Genomic DNA, 19532 nt, shown 5'->3' on the forward strand with positions numbered 1-19532 from the left:
GATGCCACAGGTGTGATAGGTGCCATGGCAACTGATGCCATAGCAACAGACACCCTGGGTACTACGGCTACAAACTCCACGGAAGTGGCATTGAACAGAGTGGGAGAACCTGTGCAAGCTGCAAAGGTGACGTTTAATGTGGAGTTCTGGAGCCCCAGCCTTTGTCTGGATCACTTACCGCTGGGGGCATATTGTTTTATTTTGTATTTATTGAAATTTGATGTAATTTTTTTTTATTTTTACAAAATATAGAGAGAAACTCCAAGGGGATGGAGGGCGGGGAAGATTTGATCTGGTCAGAGGAAGATCTCAGGCTTTTCAGTCTCCCATTGCCTGCAGGAGTGGTGTCCATCTATTCTGTTTCCTAACAACACTGATACTTGGGGAACACGTTTCTAAGTTACGGAGAAATAAATTGTTAATGGCCATGGCCCCAATCCTGTGAAATGCTGAGCTCCTACCTCTGCCAGTGGAGTCAGCCTCAGCACCACTCAAGATCAGTCCCTAAATATAGAAATGCTGAACATGGATTTTTTCTCCAAGAAAACAATTTTAAGAAATGTAAGTCCTGATTTTAGGCAATAGGATCTCTCCGTGTTCATTTCATATCTGAGTGATGTGCACAGGTGTGGATGCTCTGTACATCATATTCCATTTTTATATTTCACTATTTAAATTAGATTTTTTTAGATGGAATTCTGACCTCTATATTTTAAAAAGCCTGATCTTGCAGTTCTCATGGAGCAAATATCCCTTATGAAGGCAAGGATTTAAGGACTCAAGCTTGGGCTCAAAGCGATTGTTTTCATTCACAGATGAGCTGGAACGGATAAAAAGTAAATTCTTCACGTTAGCTTGGTTACTTTGCAAGAACTCACCTTTTAAGAATGTATTTACTTTAATTATTATTTCCATTCAGTAAAATGGCAGGGTTGGTTCTCTGTGAGCCCACAGAGCTTTACAACATCTTGAACCAGTCCACGAAGCTCTCCAGGTTAACTGAGCCTAACTATCTCTGTTTACTGGGTAAGCTAATTTGAGTGTTGATATGTATTTTTATTGTGCAATTTGTCATATAGGTCATTCTTTTGTTTAATTATTGGGGCTAGATTGTTGGAAAACTTTGTATGTGCTTTGGGAGTGACCCAACTGCCATAAAAGTCAGTGAAAAGATGCCTATTAACAGTAATGGGAGTTGAATCAGGCCCTTTGCACTTGTGTACATGTCTGTATAAGGTTCAGGGCAACAGGGATAGTTCCTTTAGTCCTGCTTGAACCATTAGCATGCATGTGATTGTATGGTGCCCAAAGATCTTTGTAAAAAGAACAGGAGTACTTGTGGCACCTTAGAGACTAACAAATTTATTTGAGTATAAGCTTTCGTGGGCTACAGCCCACTTCATCGGATGCATGCAGTGGAAAATACAGTAGGAAGATAGATAGATAGATAGATAGATAGATAGATAGATAGATAGATAGATAGATAGATACACAGAGAACATGAAACAATGAGTGCTACCATACACACTATAAGGAGAGTGATCAGTTAAGGTGAGCTATTATCAGCAGGAGAGAAAAAGAACTGTTTGTAGTGATAATGAAAATGGCCCATTTCCAGCAATTGACAAGAAGATGTGAGGAACTGTAGGGGGGAAAAAATAAGCATGGGGAAATTTCCCCCCCACAGTTACTCATATCTTCTTGTCAATTGCTGGAAATGGGCCATTTTCATTACCACTACAAACAGTTCTTTTTCTCTCCTGCTGATAATAGCTCACCTTAACTGATCACTCTCCTTATAGTGTGTATGGTAACACCCATTGTTTCATGTTCTGTGTGTGTGTGTATATATATATCTATCTTCCTACTGTATTTTCCACTGCATGCATCCAATGAAGTGGGCTGTAGCCCACGAAAGCTTATACTCAAATAAATTTGTTAGTCTCTAAGGTGCCACAAGTACTCCTGTTCTTTTTGCGGATACAGACTAACACGGCTGCTACTCTGAAGAGATCTTTGTGGGTCACTGTGATTTTATGTATAGCAGTTAGTATTTTACTTTGTAGCTGCATCTTTGATTAAAATTTGGAAGACCTATTTCTCTTAGGCTGTGTCTTCACCGCAAATAAAGATGTGTTTTACGTCGAGATAACTATTTGGAGATAAGCATCTCAATGTGAAAGCCTAGGTGAGACAAGACACAGGAGTTGACTTGTGTCCACTAGGATTTCACATTGAGGTGGCTTTCACAGAATAGGTGTTTTAATGTAATGAATACACCTTTATTTGCAGTGCAGACATAGCCTTAGAAGAGGCAGAATGGTCTTGAGGACTGAGCATGTGATTGGAACCCAGGAAAAGGCTGAGTTCCACTGCTTGCTCTGCTGCTGTCCACTTAATCTCTCTGGACTAAATTTAGAAATGGTGTAAATGAAAGTGTTAATTGCATGCCTTTAAGCAGCTGTAACGTACTTGCTGTGGGGGTGGAAGAAAGGGGTATAACAGGAAAAGCAACTAACAGGAAAACATAGGAAGGCTTAAGATAAAGCAAAAAGAACAGGAGTACTTGTGGCACCTTAGAGACTAACACATTTATTAGAGCATATAGAGTGCATCCGAAGAAGTGGGCTGTAGCCCACGAAAGCTTATGCTCTAATAAATGTGTTAGTCTCTAAGGTGCCACAAGTACTCCTGTTCTTTTTGCGGATACAGACTAACACGGGCTGCTACTCTGAAACCTAAGATAAAGCAGACACCTCCTGCTTTGTTACCAATTTCTATTATTTGCTTTATCTGACACACCACTCTCCAGTCCCACCCCCTCAGCATGTAAATTACACCATGTTAAACACCCGTAAGTCACCTTACTTGGGTGCAACTTACAACACCATTTATATCACCTCTGAATTGGCCATCAGTGTCTCAGTTTCCCCTCAGTCAAATGGAGATAATGGGCCAGATTCATCCCTGGCGTAAATCCATTCAATTACACCTGTGATGGATTTCACCAGCTAATAGTGCCTTCCTCACAGAGTTGTTGGGAGGAATAATTAGTTAATGTTTGTTCGGTGCTTTGAACATATGAAGTGCTATATAAATGTTAATGAGAGTTATTATATTATTTTATAATAGGAACTCCTAATGCATTTAGGAATTTTTCATAGACATTGTTTTAATGTTGCCATATTATAAAAGTGGTCATGTAAAAATGGCACCTACGTACTCCACACACTTCCTCTCTGAGTGCATTCCATCATATCTATTTAATGTAATGACAAAATAAATTGTAACTATTATTTGGGTTAGCACAGCAGAAGAATAGAGTTATGGGAGAAATAGCTGGATTCTAGTCTGACTTTTGCATCATCAATAGAATTGTTTGCTAAATTCCAGTTGCCGCATCAAATTCTGCCCTGTATTACATTTATGCAATCTCTGTGCAATGACTGCAGACTTTGGTCCTGCAGAATCTTGATTAATGGTAGTGAGACGGAAATAATGCAGCTTGATTTTCAGATCCCAGGTTAAATTCATAAGGCGGACATCTTGAAAAAACATTGTTTTGCTTGCAAACTGAGACATTTAATCTGAAAGTCAATAGGCACAATAAACATGGAATCCCATGAAGAAATTTATACAATCTGTATTTCGGTGGTGGGTATCTAGTTGTAAGGTTTGTAGAACTCTTTGCAGTCTAAACTCCCATTGGCTTCAGAAGGAGCTGGATTCTGCCTTGAAGGCACTATGTAAACCATTCACACAATCTTCATTGTTATTTTCAGATGCCCGTACAAAGCGTGAGTACAATGAAAGCCATGTGATTACAGCAAGAAGGGTTAAACAGGTAAGTTGTGGTTTCAAGCGGGTTTATCATTCATGTGTGCTGTCCATGACCTTCTGTTCTGCACTAATGAGCATCTCACCTGGTCAGTGTCACCAAAAGGGCTCCAGGGAGCTGACAGCAAGCTAAAGCTGCCCCTCCTACAGAAAGTCGCAATGCAAACACCACTTAGGCTTCTCAGGGAGGTATCTTTCTCAGGCACAGCAGCCCCTGCTGTCATGGGAAGAGAACACTTTGTATCCCTGTGTTCCAGCAGGGGTGAATGCTCTGGATCATTAATGAGTCACACACACTGATGATTCTAGGAGTCAGCATTTAGCAGTGAGATAGAATTAGCCAAAAAGGATGAGGAACTGCTCCAGTCTCTCTCCTGCCTGATTCTGGAATGTTTGATTTATCCCACAAGAGGTGATGCAGATTGGGGTAGAAAAGAGGGGAAGTGAGATTACAGTAGCCTAAAGAAGGGAGACATTGAAGTTGAATATCAGGAAGAATATTCCAGCAATAAGAGCTATTGCAGAGTTGTCTCACAAAGGGCTGAGGTGAAACCCTCATCGCTTGAGATGTCTAACATTAGAGAGGACAAAGCATTCAAAAATCTACTGTATTGGCAGGTAGGCCAACAAAATGACCTCCTAGGTCTTTTCCATCTCTAACTTCTGGGATTCACCTAAAGGAGTTAGATACACAAGTCCCATTAATAGGAACTGTGCTTCTAACTCCCTTAGGTGGCTTTGCAAATCTCAGCCTTAAGTGCCTTCACTGGTAAACATCACTGCATTCGATAGAAAGTACAAGTGACGATTTCAAGAAAATAGGAACACTTGAGCTGGTCTAAAATAGTTCCATGGTGACCATTGCAATGATAAATAAATACTGCAGGGCTGGAGGCAGCGAACTTAGGGAAAAACACATTCAGAGATCTGGGGAAAAAAGCTGATGCTCAAAAGACAGGATGAAACAAAGGGGTGACTCGGAGGAGGCCACACTGTCCACTGCTTTGCATTTACACCTGTGCAATGTAGAGGTAAATCACTACCATTCTGAAGTAGTTATACCAACTTTACACTGGGGTAAATGATTGCTCAGGGTGAGAGGCAACAGTGAATCAGGAATGAGTTGGTGTAACTTACATCTTCTTGCAGTTCCTCAGCATATAAGTTACACACCACCCTAGCTCTCCCATAGACTTAGACCCAGACCCACTTGCTGACATGTAACTTACATCACTTCTGAATTCCGCCCACTTTCTTCAAAATAAGGTATAATGGTAATTTGGAAGAAATTGCTAGGGATAGTTCCATGAGGAAAAATGCAGTCCCCCTCTTAATAAGATTCTCTCGTGGTTTTGCTAGAATCCTATGGGGGACTATCTGGTACCTGAATCAGTTGAGCTGGAGTGTGTCAAATATTGTGTCGTGTATGATGGCAAAACCAGCTCTTTGGACGATATCTATTATGATGATTACGAAGAGAAGGAGGAGGATGAAAAAGGTATGTTTATTTCTCTTTCAAATCACTTGACAAGAATACTTAAGTGCACTGCCTTTATTTTGGTAACATTACACCATCAATAAGCCTCTGTCTGTCATAATATTTCACATGTTCTATTCTAGGCTTTATAAATCCAGATTTTCTTTCAAGGTCCCTGGGTCTAGGCTGGCTCATCTTTCAATATGTGAACCCTTCGCTTTCAAAACCATTTAAGTGGAAAAGAGGCTATTTTTCCCAGTTCAGCTGGGGTTTAATGTGTTTATTTATTGCTTTTTAGGGACTAAAGCTGCCTCAGAGATCTCAGGAGATGAATCCAGTTCTTCGTGTTCACAAAGTGAGTTCTTTCTTTTTATTAGTAAGCTCAGGATTAAAAAAAAGAAGAATTTGCGTTATCATAGTAACAAAAATAGGACTTATCTTTAATGAGAGTAGTAATTAGATGAAGTTCTGTGGCAAATGCTTAGGTCTGGAAACCCAGAGAATAAAACGCAGATCATGGCACTGATAGCTTTGTGCATCTGTTGAGTTAATTTAAAGATACCAGGAAACATTGAAATTATTTTTCCCAAACGGCAGATTACCTTTTAGACCCTGAACTTGTAGTGACCTTGCAGCTCATTGCAGAATCACAGTCCTGGCTTCTAGATCTCCCCTGCCCCCCATTATCTGGTGTCGCAAAGTGACTATAACAGTTCTAGTTAGCATAGAAGTATTTTGCAAACACAGATGTTTTTAAGAGGACATGATCCACTTTCAGCACATTTCACCTTGTTTCCGGCATTAGTTTGAAACTGACAAAGCTAAGAAAGTTGAAATTTTAACTGCTAGTTTGTTAAAAATAGCTTTGTGAATTCTTAAAATCCATCTATTTGCAGATTTGATAAAATTGTCCATAAGACCTAACTAAAGGCTTGTCTACGCATACAGCAGCACAGTGTGATTTTTCACACCCCTGAGAGATGTCGTTATCCCGACCTAATTTCCTAGTGTAGACCAGGCCTAAGAAGTGAACAAACACATACCTTGTCTTTGATATGACAGGAACAAGAGAAAGAAAAAAAATATATGACAATAGAAAAAAGGGAGCTCTCCAGACAAGAGGTTCGTAGGGAATGTCAGAAACATCCCCAGAGGCTTCCTTGCAGCAGCAGTGGCTGGAGAGTGATTGTAGCTTTTAATCCTGCTCTCTCAAGGTCCTTCAGACATCGGGGTGAAATCCTGGCCCCATTGAAGCCAAAGGGAGTTTAGTTACTGATGTCTAGGGTCATGATTTCACCCCAAGTACTCAGGGCCTGTTGGAAATAACCCTCTCCCCATCCGATTCCCTGCAGTAACCATGTGTAATAGATTTTCCATGTCTTTAGATGCTGAGGTAGGGGCTGCCATCCAGTGTGCCAGAGTCTTAGAGCAGTTCACCCGCCACCCAGTCCGCATCCTGAAAGGAGGGTATGAGCGCTTCACTGCGTGCTACCATTTCTTGAGGACTCAGAAGATATTCTGGATGCCTCAGGTGAGATTATTGGAGAGACAGGCCAGGTCTTCAGCTATAGATAGAATTTTTCTATGTACATTCAACTAATTCCAGTGAATTCCCTAGTAATAATTAAAGGGACACTGTCAATCTGATGTCCAGTCAATTTTAAAAAAGGAGTCAAAAGTCATTTCAAGTAATACCCTTGCCCTGGAGTCCCTCTGCTAATTTTTGTTCTTTTACAAGCACAAGTATCTATTTTTCTCTTCCTGATGTTGTGTGGAAAAACTCACAAAAACAACATGGGAAACTGACTAACCGTAAAGTGCTGTTAGATTAAACAAATCTTTCAGTTATAGTAATCTGAAGTGTTATAACAATAGCAGGTAAACATGTTTGGGCAGAAATTGTGACTGTTTTTTTAAGATATGTCTTTAATAACGTCTTACATGCAATGGCTTTCATCCCAAAGGATCACAAAGCAAACTGATACATTTTTTCAAGTATTGACTCAGGGAGAAAAGTGCCACCTATTGAGTCACTTACATTATTTCCAACAGCATCCTGTTCTGTTCTCTTACCCAAACATTAACCTGACTGGAGCCTGCTTAGACTGTGAGAGATAAGCATCCCACTTTAACATCTAGGACAAGGCTTATAAAAAAAAGGTAGTGACGCGTCTCTGCAACATGTCTTTGCTTTCTGTTACTCCTTCTGTTTCACATAAGCTGTGTAATAAGTTGCTGGCCTGTGTAGTGCTCCAGGTATGCTGGTGGCTTACGAGTGATCTGCAAAGGAGAAAATAAATTGTTTGGTGACCTTTTTTGCTTCTTTATGATGTCTGACACGCCATCTACCTCAATTCTCCCTGCAGTTACAGTTGGATACAGCATTCTCCTATACTTCCTTCTCTAAACTATTGTTTAGTGCTGCTTTGTGCTGTCAAACAGCTATTGTGTTTCACCCTAGTGAGGGCTGCATTTCAGTGGTGAACACTGGTGCATAGTCATTACTCAACTATCTTCCCTTCCACTCTTGGCACGGCTACAGAATTTTGTCCTTAGCCTTCATGCTGCCCAAAGAGTAGGCTGTGCTAAGCTATGCTCAGAATTTTTCCTGCTCTGGTAGGAGCGATGAGTTGGAGTTGTGTTATGCAGTCACACTACACCTGCCAGTCCGGGTTGACAAGTGGTTTCATTTGGCCTTGGACCAAGTAATTAGCAAACTCTAATTAATCTGAGGTATTAGTGTCCTTCCCTGCATTACAAAGGACATAGTCTATCTCTTATTCTTTTTTTTTATTCCAGCAGGGCCACATTGGCAGTGACCATGTTCATTTCATTGACCGAGTCTAGTGATAACTTCTGTTCTTCAGAGTATCTGTCCGATTAAATGAATGTACCCCATTTCTGTTTGAATGTAGGTGTAGGACATTGACTGAGCATTGGTTCATTTCTTCTCAGGATTCAGGTTTAAGAACTTTCCAAGCTAAGATGAAGGCAAATAGATATAGAAATAGATATATGAAGGCAAATAGATAGTTCTTTCAACTGTATTAATCCTTTTGTTTCTCTTGTGCAGGAACTGGATGCTTTTCAGCCATACCCTGTAGAGATATTGCCTGCTCAGTTATATATGGGAGATTGCAGGCAGGCCTGTGACCAACAGATTCAGAAGGATCTGAAAATCAAAGCACAAGTCAACATCTCAGAGGAGATTGCAACACTGTAAGTCAAATGGTCCAGTTGGATTTGCATCGATGGTTGTGTGTGTGAAAAGCTGCCAAGTTATGCAGTACAGCACGGGAGCCCAGTAGCAGAAGCTGCATGTTTGTGGACCTTCCAGGAACCTTGTGAGATACTCATTCAGTCAGAGTAGGATGGTGATTAGAAGTATGGGATAAACTTAAAGCTATTTAAAGCTTGTTCTTCTGACTTCTCTACTTTAGAGGTTGCAAAGCAATGACTCGTTACTGCCTCAGCCTACCGTAACTCAGAAGAAGTGAGACTATGTAGAGCAAGAATGGGATCGTTATCACTGGGACCCAGATCCTCAGAGGTACCGAGGTGCTTACCTCCCATTGAAATCAATGGAAATTAGGCATCTAAATACCTGTAAGAATCTGGGCCTAAGAGTTCAACACCAACCTTCACAATGAACCTAATGCTACATTTAAGAGGAAAATGTACAAACCAACATGCTTTCAAATGCAATTCATTTACCTTTTGTGTGATTTCTCTTACTCCTTTTTCTGTATTTGTCACTGACTGAAGCTATTTGACTAGCCACTCAAGTCAGTGGGCGAGCTATATTAGAACTACAGCTCGATACAGCCAAAAACCCAGAGACATTTTGCAAGGATGTGACGAGTGAGGACAAATATAGCTTTCTGCCTGGCTACATTTTTGCAGCCAGTTTTACCAATAACCAAGCATTTCTTGTGTATCTGGCTCCAAAGAGAACCCTCAAAAATCTCAGAGAACTGGGCTTCCTCTCAGCTCTAAGTCACTGTTCATTACATGAAATGCATCTGAATAGCTTAAAAATTCCTCTTCGTTGTTTTGCAGCCGTTTCTCAATGAGATGAGATACGTTGTAAGGTGTATGACACCTTAATAAGAAACCACATGAAGCAGCGTCTGTGTACATTAATTATATATTTAGGAAACTCCCAAAACATGTATGACATGAAAGAACACTTGCTTTCAGCTATCTGCCTTCATCAAGCTCCCAGGTAGAACATACTATAGGGTCATGTTAATACATAAATACTAACACAGTTTAGGTTGGCTGACTGATAATGGAACTATTGGTTATGCACCTAATGCAGCCTCAGTGTCTTACTCACCGTTCCTTACTATGATGATGACAATGAAAAGTTATTACTCATGTAACGTCAAATAAAATATGGCTGATTTGCCCCAGGCAAGTAGAATTTGGCAGAACTACTTTATTGGCCTGTTTAACATCTCTCCTGTGTGCTCCCTTTCCAGTTTCACAGATGAAAGCAAAACACTTCTTCATGTTTCTGTGGCAGATTCTCCCGATGCAGATCTTTTTTCCTTTTTTCCCACCATTTGTCACTTCATAGGTGAGTGGATTCTGATCTATAACTATCAAGTGTGCACACTGTTCTTTTGAGTGTGGAGGTTCGTAGTCTTTTAACACCTAGAAGCATGGTCCCAACTGGAGCTGTTCAGTCCATTTACTGGTGTGATGGGTTCCCCCTCTCGGGATGCCGCCTGGAACTGGGGTACCACTGAGCCCGCCTGATCCACCAGCCTGGACTCCCTTTTCACCCTGTAATGCTGTGACAAGTTGCTAAGCTCTCCAAGCTTGCTAATTCACCAGCATACACATAGGTAAGGACACACTCAGCACTACACACACAGGTTCTTTAACCAGCCCCTGCATGGGAAGGCAAAGCTAAGGCACCTCCCAGTTCCTAAGGCACGCACCCCCCTTTAGAGGGTAAACCCCAAATTATACCATCTTGCGCTGCACAGAGAACTGTATAGCGTAAGCTCATGAAATTCGCGCCCTCCCTCAAAGTGGAGAGGCATATACACCACTTTCTGCCCCAAGTTATGATTTCCACACACTGGTTTTAGACAAAATAAAAACAAATTTATTAACTACAAAAGATAGATTTTAAGTGATTATAAGGGATAGCAAATAGATCAAAGCAGATTACCTAGCAAATAAAACAAAAAACACAGTCTAAGCTTAATGAATTGGTTATAAGTAGAAAATTCTCACTCTGAATGTTGTTTTAGGCAGATTGCAGAGATTCTTGAAGGCAAGCTGCACTTGCTAGCAGCTTAAAACTCCAGATATTCCTTTCACAGGCTAGTAAACCCTCTAGCCTGGGCTCAGCCCTTCCCCCAAGTTCAGTCTTTTGTTTCTCAGGTGTTTTCAGCAGTCTTCTTTCTTGGGCAGGGAGTCAGTGATGAAGGAACCATGATGATGTCACTCCCCTACCTTGAATAGGTTTTACATATGGCGGGAACCAGGGGTGAAAGTAAAATTGAAAACTTAGTGGTACGGCAACCAGCTCCGCGTGCTCCCATGGCAGTGTTTTAAAGTAAGGTGGTAGGGGCTGGTACCGACGGCCACATTTTAACGGTACGCTGTACCGGCACGTACCGCTTTACTTTCACCCCTTTGTCTCCCAGTTTGATTCCCACACCCCGTCAATGGAAAAACACTTGTATTATCATGGAGTCCAGTACCAGGTGACTTGGTCACATGTCTCTGTAGGACCACAGCAGCCATGAGACAGAGACTGTCTGTAAGGTCTTCAGGAAGGCTTCCCAGGATTGCTCCCTGGTGAGAGATTAGCATCTTCCAAGACCTGTTGTTCTCCCTAATGGCCCTTTCCAGCCAGCAATCTAGATTGATTGCATTCTGCCTAGTGGGGGTTCCTCAGGTGTAAACACATTTGTAATAAATGCATAGACAATATTCCTAACTTTAGATACAAAAATGATACATGCATACAAATAAGATAATCATATTCAGTGAATCATAACCTTTTCAATGATACCTCACCTGACCTATCTTGCATAAAATGCATCTTAGTTATGCCATAATCATACCATAACCATATCTCTATGAAGAATATGGGGCAGAGTGTCACGCCTCCCCCCTTAGATTACTGCCAGAGGGTTAGTCACTGACTAATGCAAAAGCAGTGTGCCTGATGTCCTCCTTATGTCTTGGTTATACAACTCCCAAGTTTTAACAAACATTGGAGTGTCATCCACAGGAGTTTTAGCAAAGTTCTGTGTTTCTTTTCCCAGGATGCCTGAAAACATTTTTGTGTGTAGCATTGTTAACACAATGCAGATCTCAATATCTTTGGAGTGTAGGTGTCTTGGCATTTAGCCACCAATGCCATGAGACAGTGTGCCTCAGTTTCCCCTTCCACACAAGCAGTCTAGGTTTGTTATGCTTTTTCTGCTGTGCCAGCTATTACTGCTGTTAACTGGTCGGCCCCCTGTGGAGCTGCATTCCATCTCCAAGGCTGTGCCCATGCAAAAAATCCACCCTCCCTTCTAGGGCTTCTTTGTAATTTTCACTCCAAATATTGGAACTTTCCCCACCCTCTTCTCTCAGCAGCTTTTGCTTAGTTTCTGGGTGGATTTCACCTGCCCGGGAGATTGCTTCCTCCTCCCCTTTCTCAGGTGGGTCATTAGCATTTTCACTGACACCCAAGTCGTTAGTAGGATTCTTATCCTGTCTTAAAGAGAGTTAGTTTTCACAAGTACATTAGGAACAGCATTTTGAAAAAGTGGGACCTGTATTGGGGTACCCTCTGTCACGCCTCTCTCTGTTCCCAAAAGGTCAGTTGTCTGACTGCTCCCTTCTGGGAGGTCAGTTACACATTTCCCTCTTAAAACCTGAGCCACGGGCTGGGTGCCTGGGAGCACAGACGCCGACCCAGCAAATCTGTTCTGGGCAAACCCTCCCATGTGATCAGTGAGGAGACACTCCTGTACTCCCCAAATTTCTTCTTAACTTCCTCCTCTGAGCCCCACCCCAAGTCACACACATCTGTGCTCCCTAGAGTGGGATCTGGCCCCTGTTCAGCTGTGGGATCCTTATTGGCTCTTTATTTTACATATTATTTAAATTAACATCTGCACCTAGGGTGACCAGATGTCCTGTTTTTATAGGGACAGTCCCGATTTTTGGGTCTTTTTCTTATATAGGCACCTATTACCCCCCACCCTCTGTCCCGATTTTTCACATTTGCTGTCTGGTCACCCTATCTGCACCAATGTCCTTCCTACACTGTCAGTATTGATAGCATTTTAATAAAACATTCACATTTCTCAAAAACACTCATTAAAAACTTTGCTTAAACTAGTTATAATCAAAACATAACAGTAACATGACCCTGAATCAGATCCTTGCTAACTCTTACTTTCCCATAACACTCTAATTTCTCACACTAGCAACTTCAGTTTTCCATACTCCTCTACACTTAGGCTAACTTAGGTCCAAAAGCTAACTTCTTAACCCAATCCATCCAAGACAGTCCCCTCTGGGGCGGTGTAGAGAAACGTGTCCTGACACTGCCCAGCTGTACCTATTCAGTGGTTTAAGCGGGCTTGTGTCTCTGGGACTATTTATCTGGCACCTTTCACCAGCATTAGAAATTTCATTTAAAAAATAAGAGGAGTGGGGAGAGTTCTCTGGCTTTGATTTTTCAAGACACTAATTTGTAATGCACTTTTCTTTGGTTAGATTCTCAGATGGCTCTTGGAGCAGTTCTGGTTTTCTCTACCCTGGGTCTAAGTCGGAGCAGCACGGCGGTAATGGCCTTCCTCATGCATTCATCCCATTATCCCTTAAAGGTACATCCGCACTTCTGCTTTCTGCAGAGAGTGACGTGGTCTCCTGTACATTTCTATTTCTGAACTGTTCTGAGGTGCTGGAGTAATGAGGAGCAAATAACCTGTACTTTAATTCAGACTCCCTGAATACATTGTGTGACATATCTGTAACATCAAGGAGGAGACTTGGGTTTGATTCCTGGGCCTGTGATAACGCAGCTCAGTATCTGCTGGAGAGTGATCTGTATCTACCCTCCCGTTTGCCAACAGACCTGCCCGGAAGCCAGGACTACAAACATGGCTGACTGGAAGAATTACAAATCTAAGCAACTCTGCTCTCCTGGATCTCAGAGAGAGAGAGACTTTCTGAGTCTGGGAGCTACCAAGACCTGGCTTTGTCCCTTACTCTTGCGGGATATAGGAAGTCCAGCCCACCCTGTTGGTGGAACTCTGGCTTTATGCCCTAAAGCTGAGGTCAGCAGCATGGGTGTCTTTAAAATCCCAGATTGCTTCCCCAAGACCACATCCCTTGACCCACAGATATTGTTCTAGGGAAACCCAGAATAGGGTTGCACTAGTCTAAGAGGTTTCAGAGTAGCAGCCATGTTAGTCTGTATCTGCAAAAAGAACAGGAGTACTTGTGGCACCTTAGAGACTAACTAAAAAACTTTTGAAGTGATAATCAAGATAGCCCAGTACAGACAGTTTGATAAGAAGTGTCTCTATCTGTCTCCCCATGTACTCTCACACTTCTTATCACTTCAAAAAAAAATTTTTCCTCTTACTTAATTGGCCTCTCAGAGTTGGTAAGACAACTCCCACCTTTTCATGCTCTCTGTATGTGTATATATATCTCAATATATGTTCCATTCTACGCATCCGAAGAAGTGGGCTGTAGCCCATGAAAGCTTATGCTCAAATAAATTTGTTAGTCTCTAAGGTGCCACAAGTACTCCTGTTCTTTTAGTCTACGAGGAGTGCTCTCCTCAACCTTAACGGACCAGCACATCTCATTACGTAGCTCCACAAGTCTTCAGAAAAATATTGGGTGAAGGCTGAGAAGTACCTAGCTGTATACTAGATTGGTGGCTTATCCCCAAATTCCAGGATGTTCCTCAGTTTACTCGGTGTCCCAGCATTTTGAAAAGATGGGTCTGTCTCTCATTCTGCCTTCTCTGGGCAGACTGGGGTATCAGTGCTATCTGATCTCCTCCATGCCTTTGAAGTGAGGCCCGCTAAAAGTCTTGGTTGTGTTTGGAAAAGGAGCCCCCTTCTGGAAATTGAGTCCACCTCTACCCCGATATAACGCTGTCCTCGGGAGCCAAAAAAACTTACCACGTTATAGGTGAAACCGCGTTATATCGAACTTGCTTTGATCCCCCAGAGTGCACAGCCCCGCCCCCCCGGAGCACTGCTTTACCGTGTTATATCCGAATTCGTGTTATATCGGGTCGCGTTATATTGGGGTAGAGATGTATTTGACTCCAAACTGAATCCTGAAGCTGAGCACGGATCTGGCCCATTTTTGTGTGTAAACATTTGCAACACAAAATGAGGCTTCTTACCCTGCAAGGCACATCAGAGTAATTGCAGAATGAGTTTGCCAGCAGAATAACAGAGACTCGCTGCATACTACTTTGCACAGGCACTGGAACCTACCCTATTAATACTGGATCTGATTGCTCCCACAGACTGATAACAGTTCAATCACTATCACACCCTCCCATGCTGAGCCCTACTAAAATACTTAACTTATTGCACCCACAGTGCAAAAGTCCAAGGCTGATAACTGACTTTTCCCTTTATTGTGATCAACGTTTTTGTTTTAACATCTTGTCAAGTCTAAACAGAAATACATCTACTCCAGAGCACCCTCCCCACAGGCTGCCCATAGTGAAACAGGTTGAATGCTTGAGATTCCTGTTGCACGAAGCTTTCCTATGGGATGATTCAAACAGACAATCTTGCTGGACTGCAGCAGTGAAATATACTCAAGCTGCTCTTTCAATTAGGTCTTTGACCCAGTTTGGACAAAAGTCTTGGAATGCTTTAGTGAGGCTTCAGGGATCTGGAGACATGAGTATGTTAAAAGAAATGCACTGGTAGAACATGCTCCTGCCAAACCCTTACTCATATGAGTAATTAGTGTGTGTGGAGACCCACTGATTACTTGTGTGATTAGGAATTAATCATAAACAGGTTAGAGGTTTAGGCTGTTGGTCTCCGGTATCAGAGATCCGGAAGAAACCATGCAATACCATTTCACCTTTCATCTCATTAAGCTTAAGCAATCCTAATTATGCTCCTGATTGCTATAAGAAATTCTGATTTTATCTGGTGAGAGGGACATTACTCAGTAACTTCAGTCGTGTAGCCAGAGAGGAGTGCAGTGCATTTGTGTAACAATCCTGCCGCGTAACAGCAATCCAAGCTAATTACCTGAAACTAACAAACCATCGAGATGGCTGTAATTAGCACTTTGGGATAGCTGGACCGCTGCTTTGCTGCTATAGATCACCACTGTGCAATAGCATATAGTGCCAATCCAGGAACAGGAGACCCTCTGTCGTGCAGCTGTAGGTAGGTGCTGCTTCTTTGCTTTTCCCATTGAAAAAGATCGTTAGCATTTTACACTACACTCAGACCCAGTAGCCCAAGGTAGGGCTCTGGCATTGTCTTGCTGCAGAATGATGGCAGGTACATCATAGATGAAGTAAGAGGCCTGAGCTGAACACTGCAGGATATCAGTTTGGTTCATTATAGATAGGGCCCTACCAAATTCACAGTCCATTTTGATCAATTTCACAATCAGAGGATTTAAAAAATCATAAATTTAATTATTTCAGCTATTTAAATCTGAAATTTCACCGTGTTGTAATTGTAGGGGTCCTGACCCATAAAGGAGTTATGTGGGGAGGGCAGGGGTTAAAAAAAACCTTGTAATATTCACCCACGAAAGCTTATGCTCCAATACATCTTTAGTCTATAAGGTGCCACAGGACTCTTTGTTGCTTTTTACAGATCCAGACTAACACGGCTACCCCTCTGATACTTGTAATTCAATGTGTCCTTTTCTTTCTCTACTGGTCCAGATACCAGATTGGTTCATTTCTGTTCTGTATTTGTTCAGCACTTGGCACAATAGGGTTCTGGGCCATGAGTGAAGCTCCTAGATGCTATGAAAATGCAAATAATTAATCATTCTAAGACTTAGAGGTACACCTCTACCCTGATATAACGCTGTCCTCGGGAGCCAAAAAATCTTACTGCGTTATAGGTGAAACCGCGTTATATCAAACTTGCTTTGATCCGCCGGAGTGCGCAGCCCCGCCCCCCCGGAGCACTGCTTTACCGTGTTATATCCAAATTTGTGTTATATCGGGTCGCGTTATATCGGGGTAGAGGTGTAATTGTAACCTGGACAATACAAAGTAAGCAAGTTCCTGAGTCTTCTCCCTGTCTTTACTTGTATTTGTAGAGGGCTTGGAAATACATCCAGAAATGCAAAACAAACATGAGACCAAACCGTGGCTTTGTACAACAGCTGTCAGACTGGGAAAGCCAAATCTATGGGTCAGCGATCACAGATATCTCCGAACCACATTATTGACAGGCAGCAAGGAGAACATCCAACAGGCAAAGAAGCCTTTCCATCTGTACCCCAGTTTAACTTGGGCTGTATTGTTTAGGTAAGGTTTGACTAGAATTGGTTGCTGTGAGTAAAACAACAAGAATAATATAATAATCGGAACCTTTAGGATTGGTTTTCATCTTCACATGTTATTATTTACATCATTTGGGATCCAATCCCTTATTCAGGCACATTTGCTGAACAGTCAGTGGGAGTTGTGCATGAATAACGACTTCAGGATTTGGCTCGTTTTGTTTTAATTGTCCCTTCTGTTGGCTAGGTCCATTGCGGGCTGATTATCAAAGGGCTGAGCACCTGCAGCTCCCATTGAAGCCAGTAGGGGCTGCTGGTGAGCAGCATCATTGAAAACCCGTCCATGGATCTCTACCCTTGGATGGTAAACGGGTACTTTACCAGACAAACAGATAAATATGTGATACAGAATTTCAACAGTTCAGGAATTAATCCATTACAAATGCATTCTCGCAGATGTACAGTCCAATCCCAAAATGGAGTAATGCCTTCACACACCCATGTATCTCCCATTGATTTATTTGGGCCCAGGCTCTCCAGTCTTGCCTCCTACTTGCATCCTCATATTGCAACAGTCAGACTTCTTTGCTTTGAAGTTCTATTTGAAGCTCCAGTCCTATTATATTAAGCCAAATTAAAGCCCTGCCCAAGCTGATTCCATCCCCAGAATAGCAAGAAGATGGACACCTGAAGGCAAGCGAAAACGAGGCCGCCCGAAAACAGCACAGCAAAGAGCTATGGAAACTGAGCTGAAAAACCTGGGGCACAGCTGGGGAACCATTGAAAGCCTTGCCAGAAACAGACAGGAGTGGAGGAGCTTCGTCGCTGCCCTTAACACCAGAGGTGTAATGGGAACATGATGATGATGAAGCTCAGTACCATCTATCTCCTTTTTAACGTTGTAAATTCCATACATTAGCAGCACAGCATAAGAGCTTATAGAAAATGTTACTTAGGCCTTACACCAAATTTTGACCTCCCTATCCTGACAGTTATATTATGTCCTTCATTTTAAATCTTCATCCTAAATCTGAACCTTCAAAGGTTTTTTGACAGGTTTGTACCAAAACATTATTACAGCCTCAATAACTCTAGCCTGGGACAGAATTACTCAACCTTGACATTCTTGCTAATGAATTGAGACAACTAACTACTTCTGAGTGCTGAAATGTGTATGCTTTGTGGAAGTTGGATGACCAGAACTAAACACCGGTGCTGTAAATTGCAATCAGAGGTAGATTTTCTGTACTAATGTCTTTTCACTGCAGTGAGATCTATAAATGGGTCTGTCAGTTTTGTACGTTGTTTCAGAACCATTATTTTTTAAGAAAATACTATGTACTTATGTGGCACCTTATGGTCCAGATCTTCAGCTGATGTGTATCAGCAAAACTCCATTGACTTAAAGGGAATTATGCCAGTTTACACCAGCTGAGGATCTGCCCTTACTTGCCAGGATTTCAGAGCAATTTAGAAAGGTGGATCTCATTCTACTCATTTTGCACAGGGGGAGCAGAAGCACAGCGTGGTTGTGACTTGTTTAAGATCACTAAGTGAGTGAGGGTATGGCTATGCTGCAGTATGTCAGCTGACTTGGGCTCACGGCACTTGGGCTGCAGGGCTGTTTAACTGCGATGTAGACATTCGGGTTCGGGATGGAGCTTGGGCTCTGGGACCCTCCTGCCTCACTAGGCCCCAGAGCTCCGACTCTAGGCCAAGCCCAAACATCTACAGAACAGTTTTACAGCACCACAGCCTGAGCAAGCCCAAGTCACCTGACCCGGGGCAGCTGCGGAGGTTTAACTGCTGTTTATACCCTCAGTGACAGGTGGAACTAGGACTCAGGCTTCCTGACATTCAGTTCCAAGCACTAACCACTTGGTGGCACTTCTCAATAAAGGACTTACTTACAATTCTTTCCTTGCCTTAAAGGGCCACAAGGCTTGTGCAGTCTTCCAATCTGCCCTGGAGCAAATGTATAGACTGGATTTTTAAAGGGGCCCCAGGGAGTTAGACACTCATCTCTCATTGTATTTCAATGGCGTTTGGAGACCTAACTCTCTTAGACTCCTTTGACTATTCCAGCCCCAAGGCTTCTACTTGCATTAGTATCTCAAATGTACTGATTTCAATGTCCCTCCAGAAGGATTTCCAGAAGTGAGCACTGTATGCAGTGCCGAAGGCACGTGCTGATTTACAATGAAAGGGCAAACAGTCGATGAAGTTAGCACCCTACGAGGAAAATAAGCAAGGAAAGAACATCCAAGATCCCCAACACTGCACAAGGATCTGAACAATTTCCTCACATTAAAAAATATCACTCTAATCTAACAAGAACATCAAAATAACACATTGGATGGGGGGGGGCTGCAGATAGACGTCATGGTATTGCGGATATAGCCACAGCCACAAGGAAAACAACAGGGAAAGGAAAGAAGGCAGATGATGGAGGAGGAATACAAAATCCCCAGCAGGCTCAGAGGAAGAAGGGAAGAATCTAGACCACGTGTGACCTATAAAGTGATGATGATTTTGTTGATTTTGAAATCAGTGGGAGTTAGGTGCCTAAATACATCTGAGGATCTGGGCTTCAGACACTGTGTGGTATAAGGGACCGGGCCAAAGCCCATTGAGATCAATAGGAAGATTTCCATTGGTGTCAGCATGCTTTTGGTCTGGCCCTAGAGATAAATACCCCACCACCTCTTGTGCCTCACAGATT

The 19532-nt window shown here is 42.4% G+C and overlaps 1 protein-coding gene across 2 annotated transcripts; it reads left to right on the forward strand.

Annotated features, from left to right (window-relative positions):
- The first annotated feature begins 923 nt into the window (after positions 1 to 923).
- Positions 924 to 16756, forward strand: STYXL1 (serine/threonine/tyrosine interacting like 1). 2 transcript variants are annotated; one of them, XM_065418447.1, is made up of 8 exons: positions 924 to 1026; positions 3783 to 3844; positions 5197 to 5335; positions 6700 to 6845; positions 8388 to 8533; positions 9799 to 9896; positions 13058 to 13167; positions 16625 to 16756. In XM_065418447.1, exons 1-8 carry the CDS (start codon positions 924 to 926, stop codon positions 16754 to 16756), a joined length of 936 nt encoding a protein of 311 aa, XP_065274519.1. The 2 variants fall into 2 exon arrangements, with proteins under 2 accessions (XP_065274519.1, XP_065274520.1); XM_065418448.1 differs by lacking the exons at positions 5197 to 5335; positions 6700 to 6845.
- The last annotated feature ends 2776 nt before the right edge of the window (positions 16757 to 19532 follow it).

The sequence above is a fragment of the Emys orbicularis genome, chromosome 17 (assembly GCF_028017835.1).
Source record: "Emys orbicularis isolate rEmyOrb1 chromosome 17, rEmyOrb1.hap1, whole genome shotgun sequence".
Taxonomy (NCBI): domain Eukaryota; kingdom Metazoa; phylum Chordata; order Testudines; family Emydidae; genus Emys; species Emys orbicularis.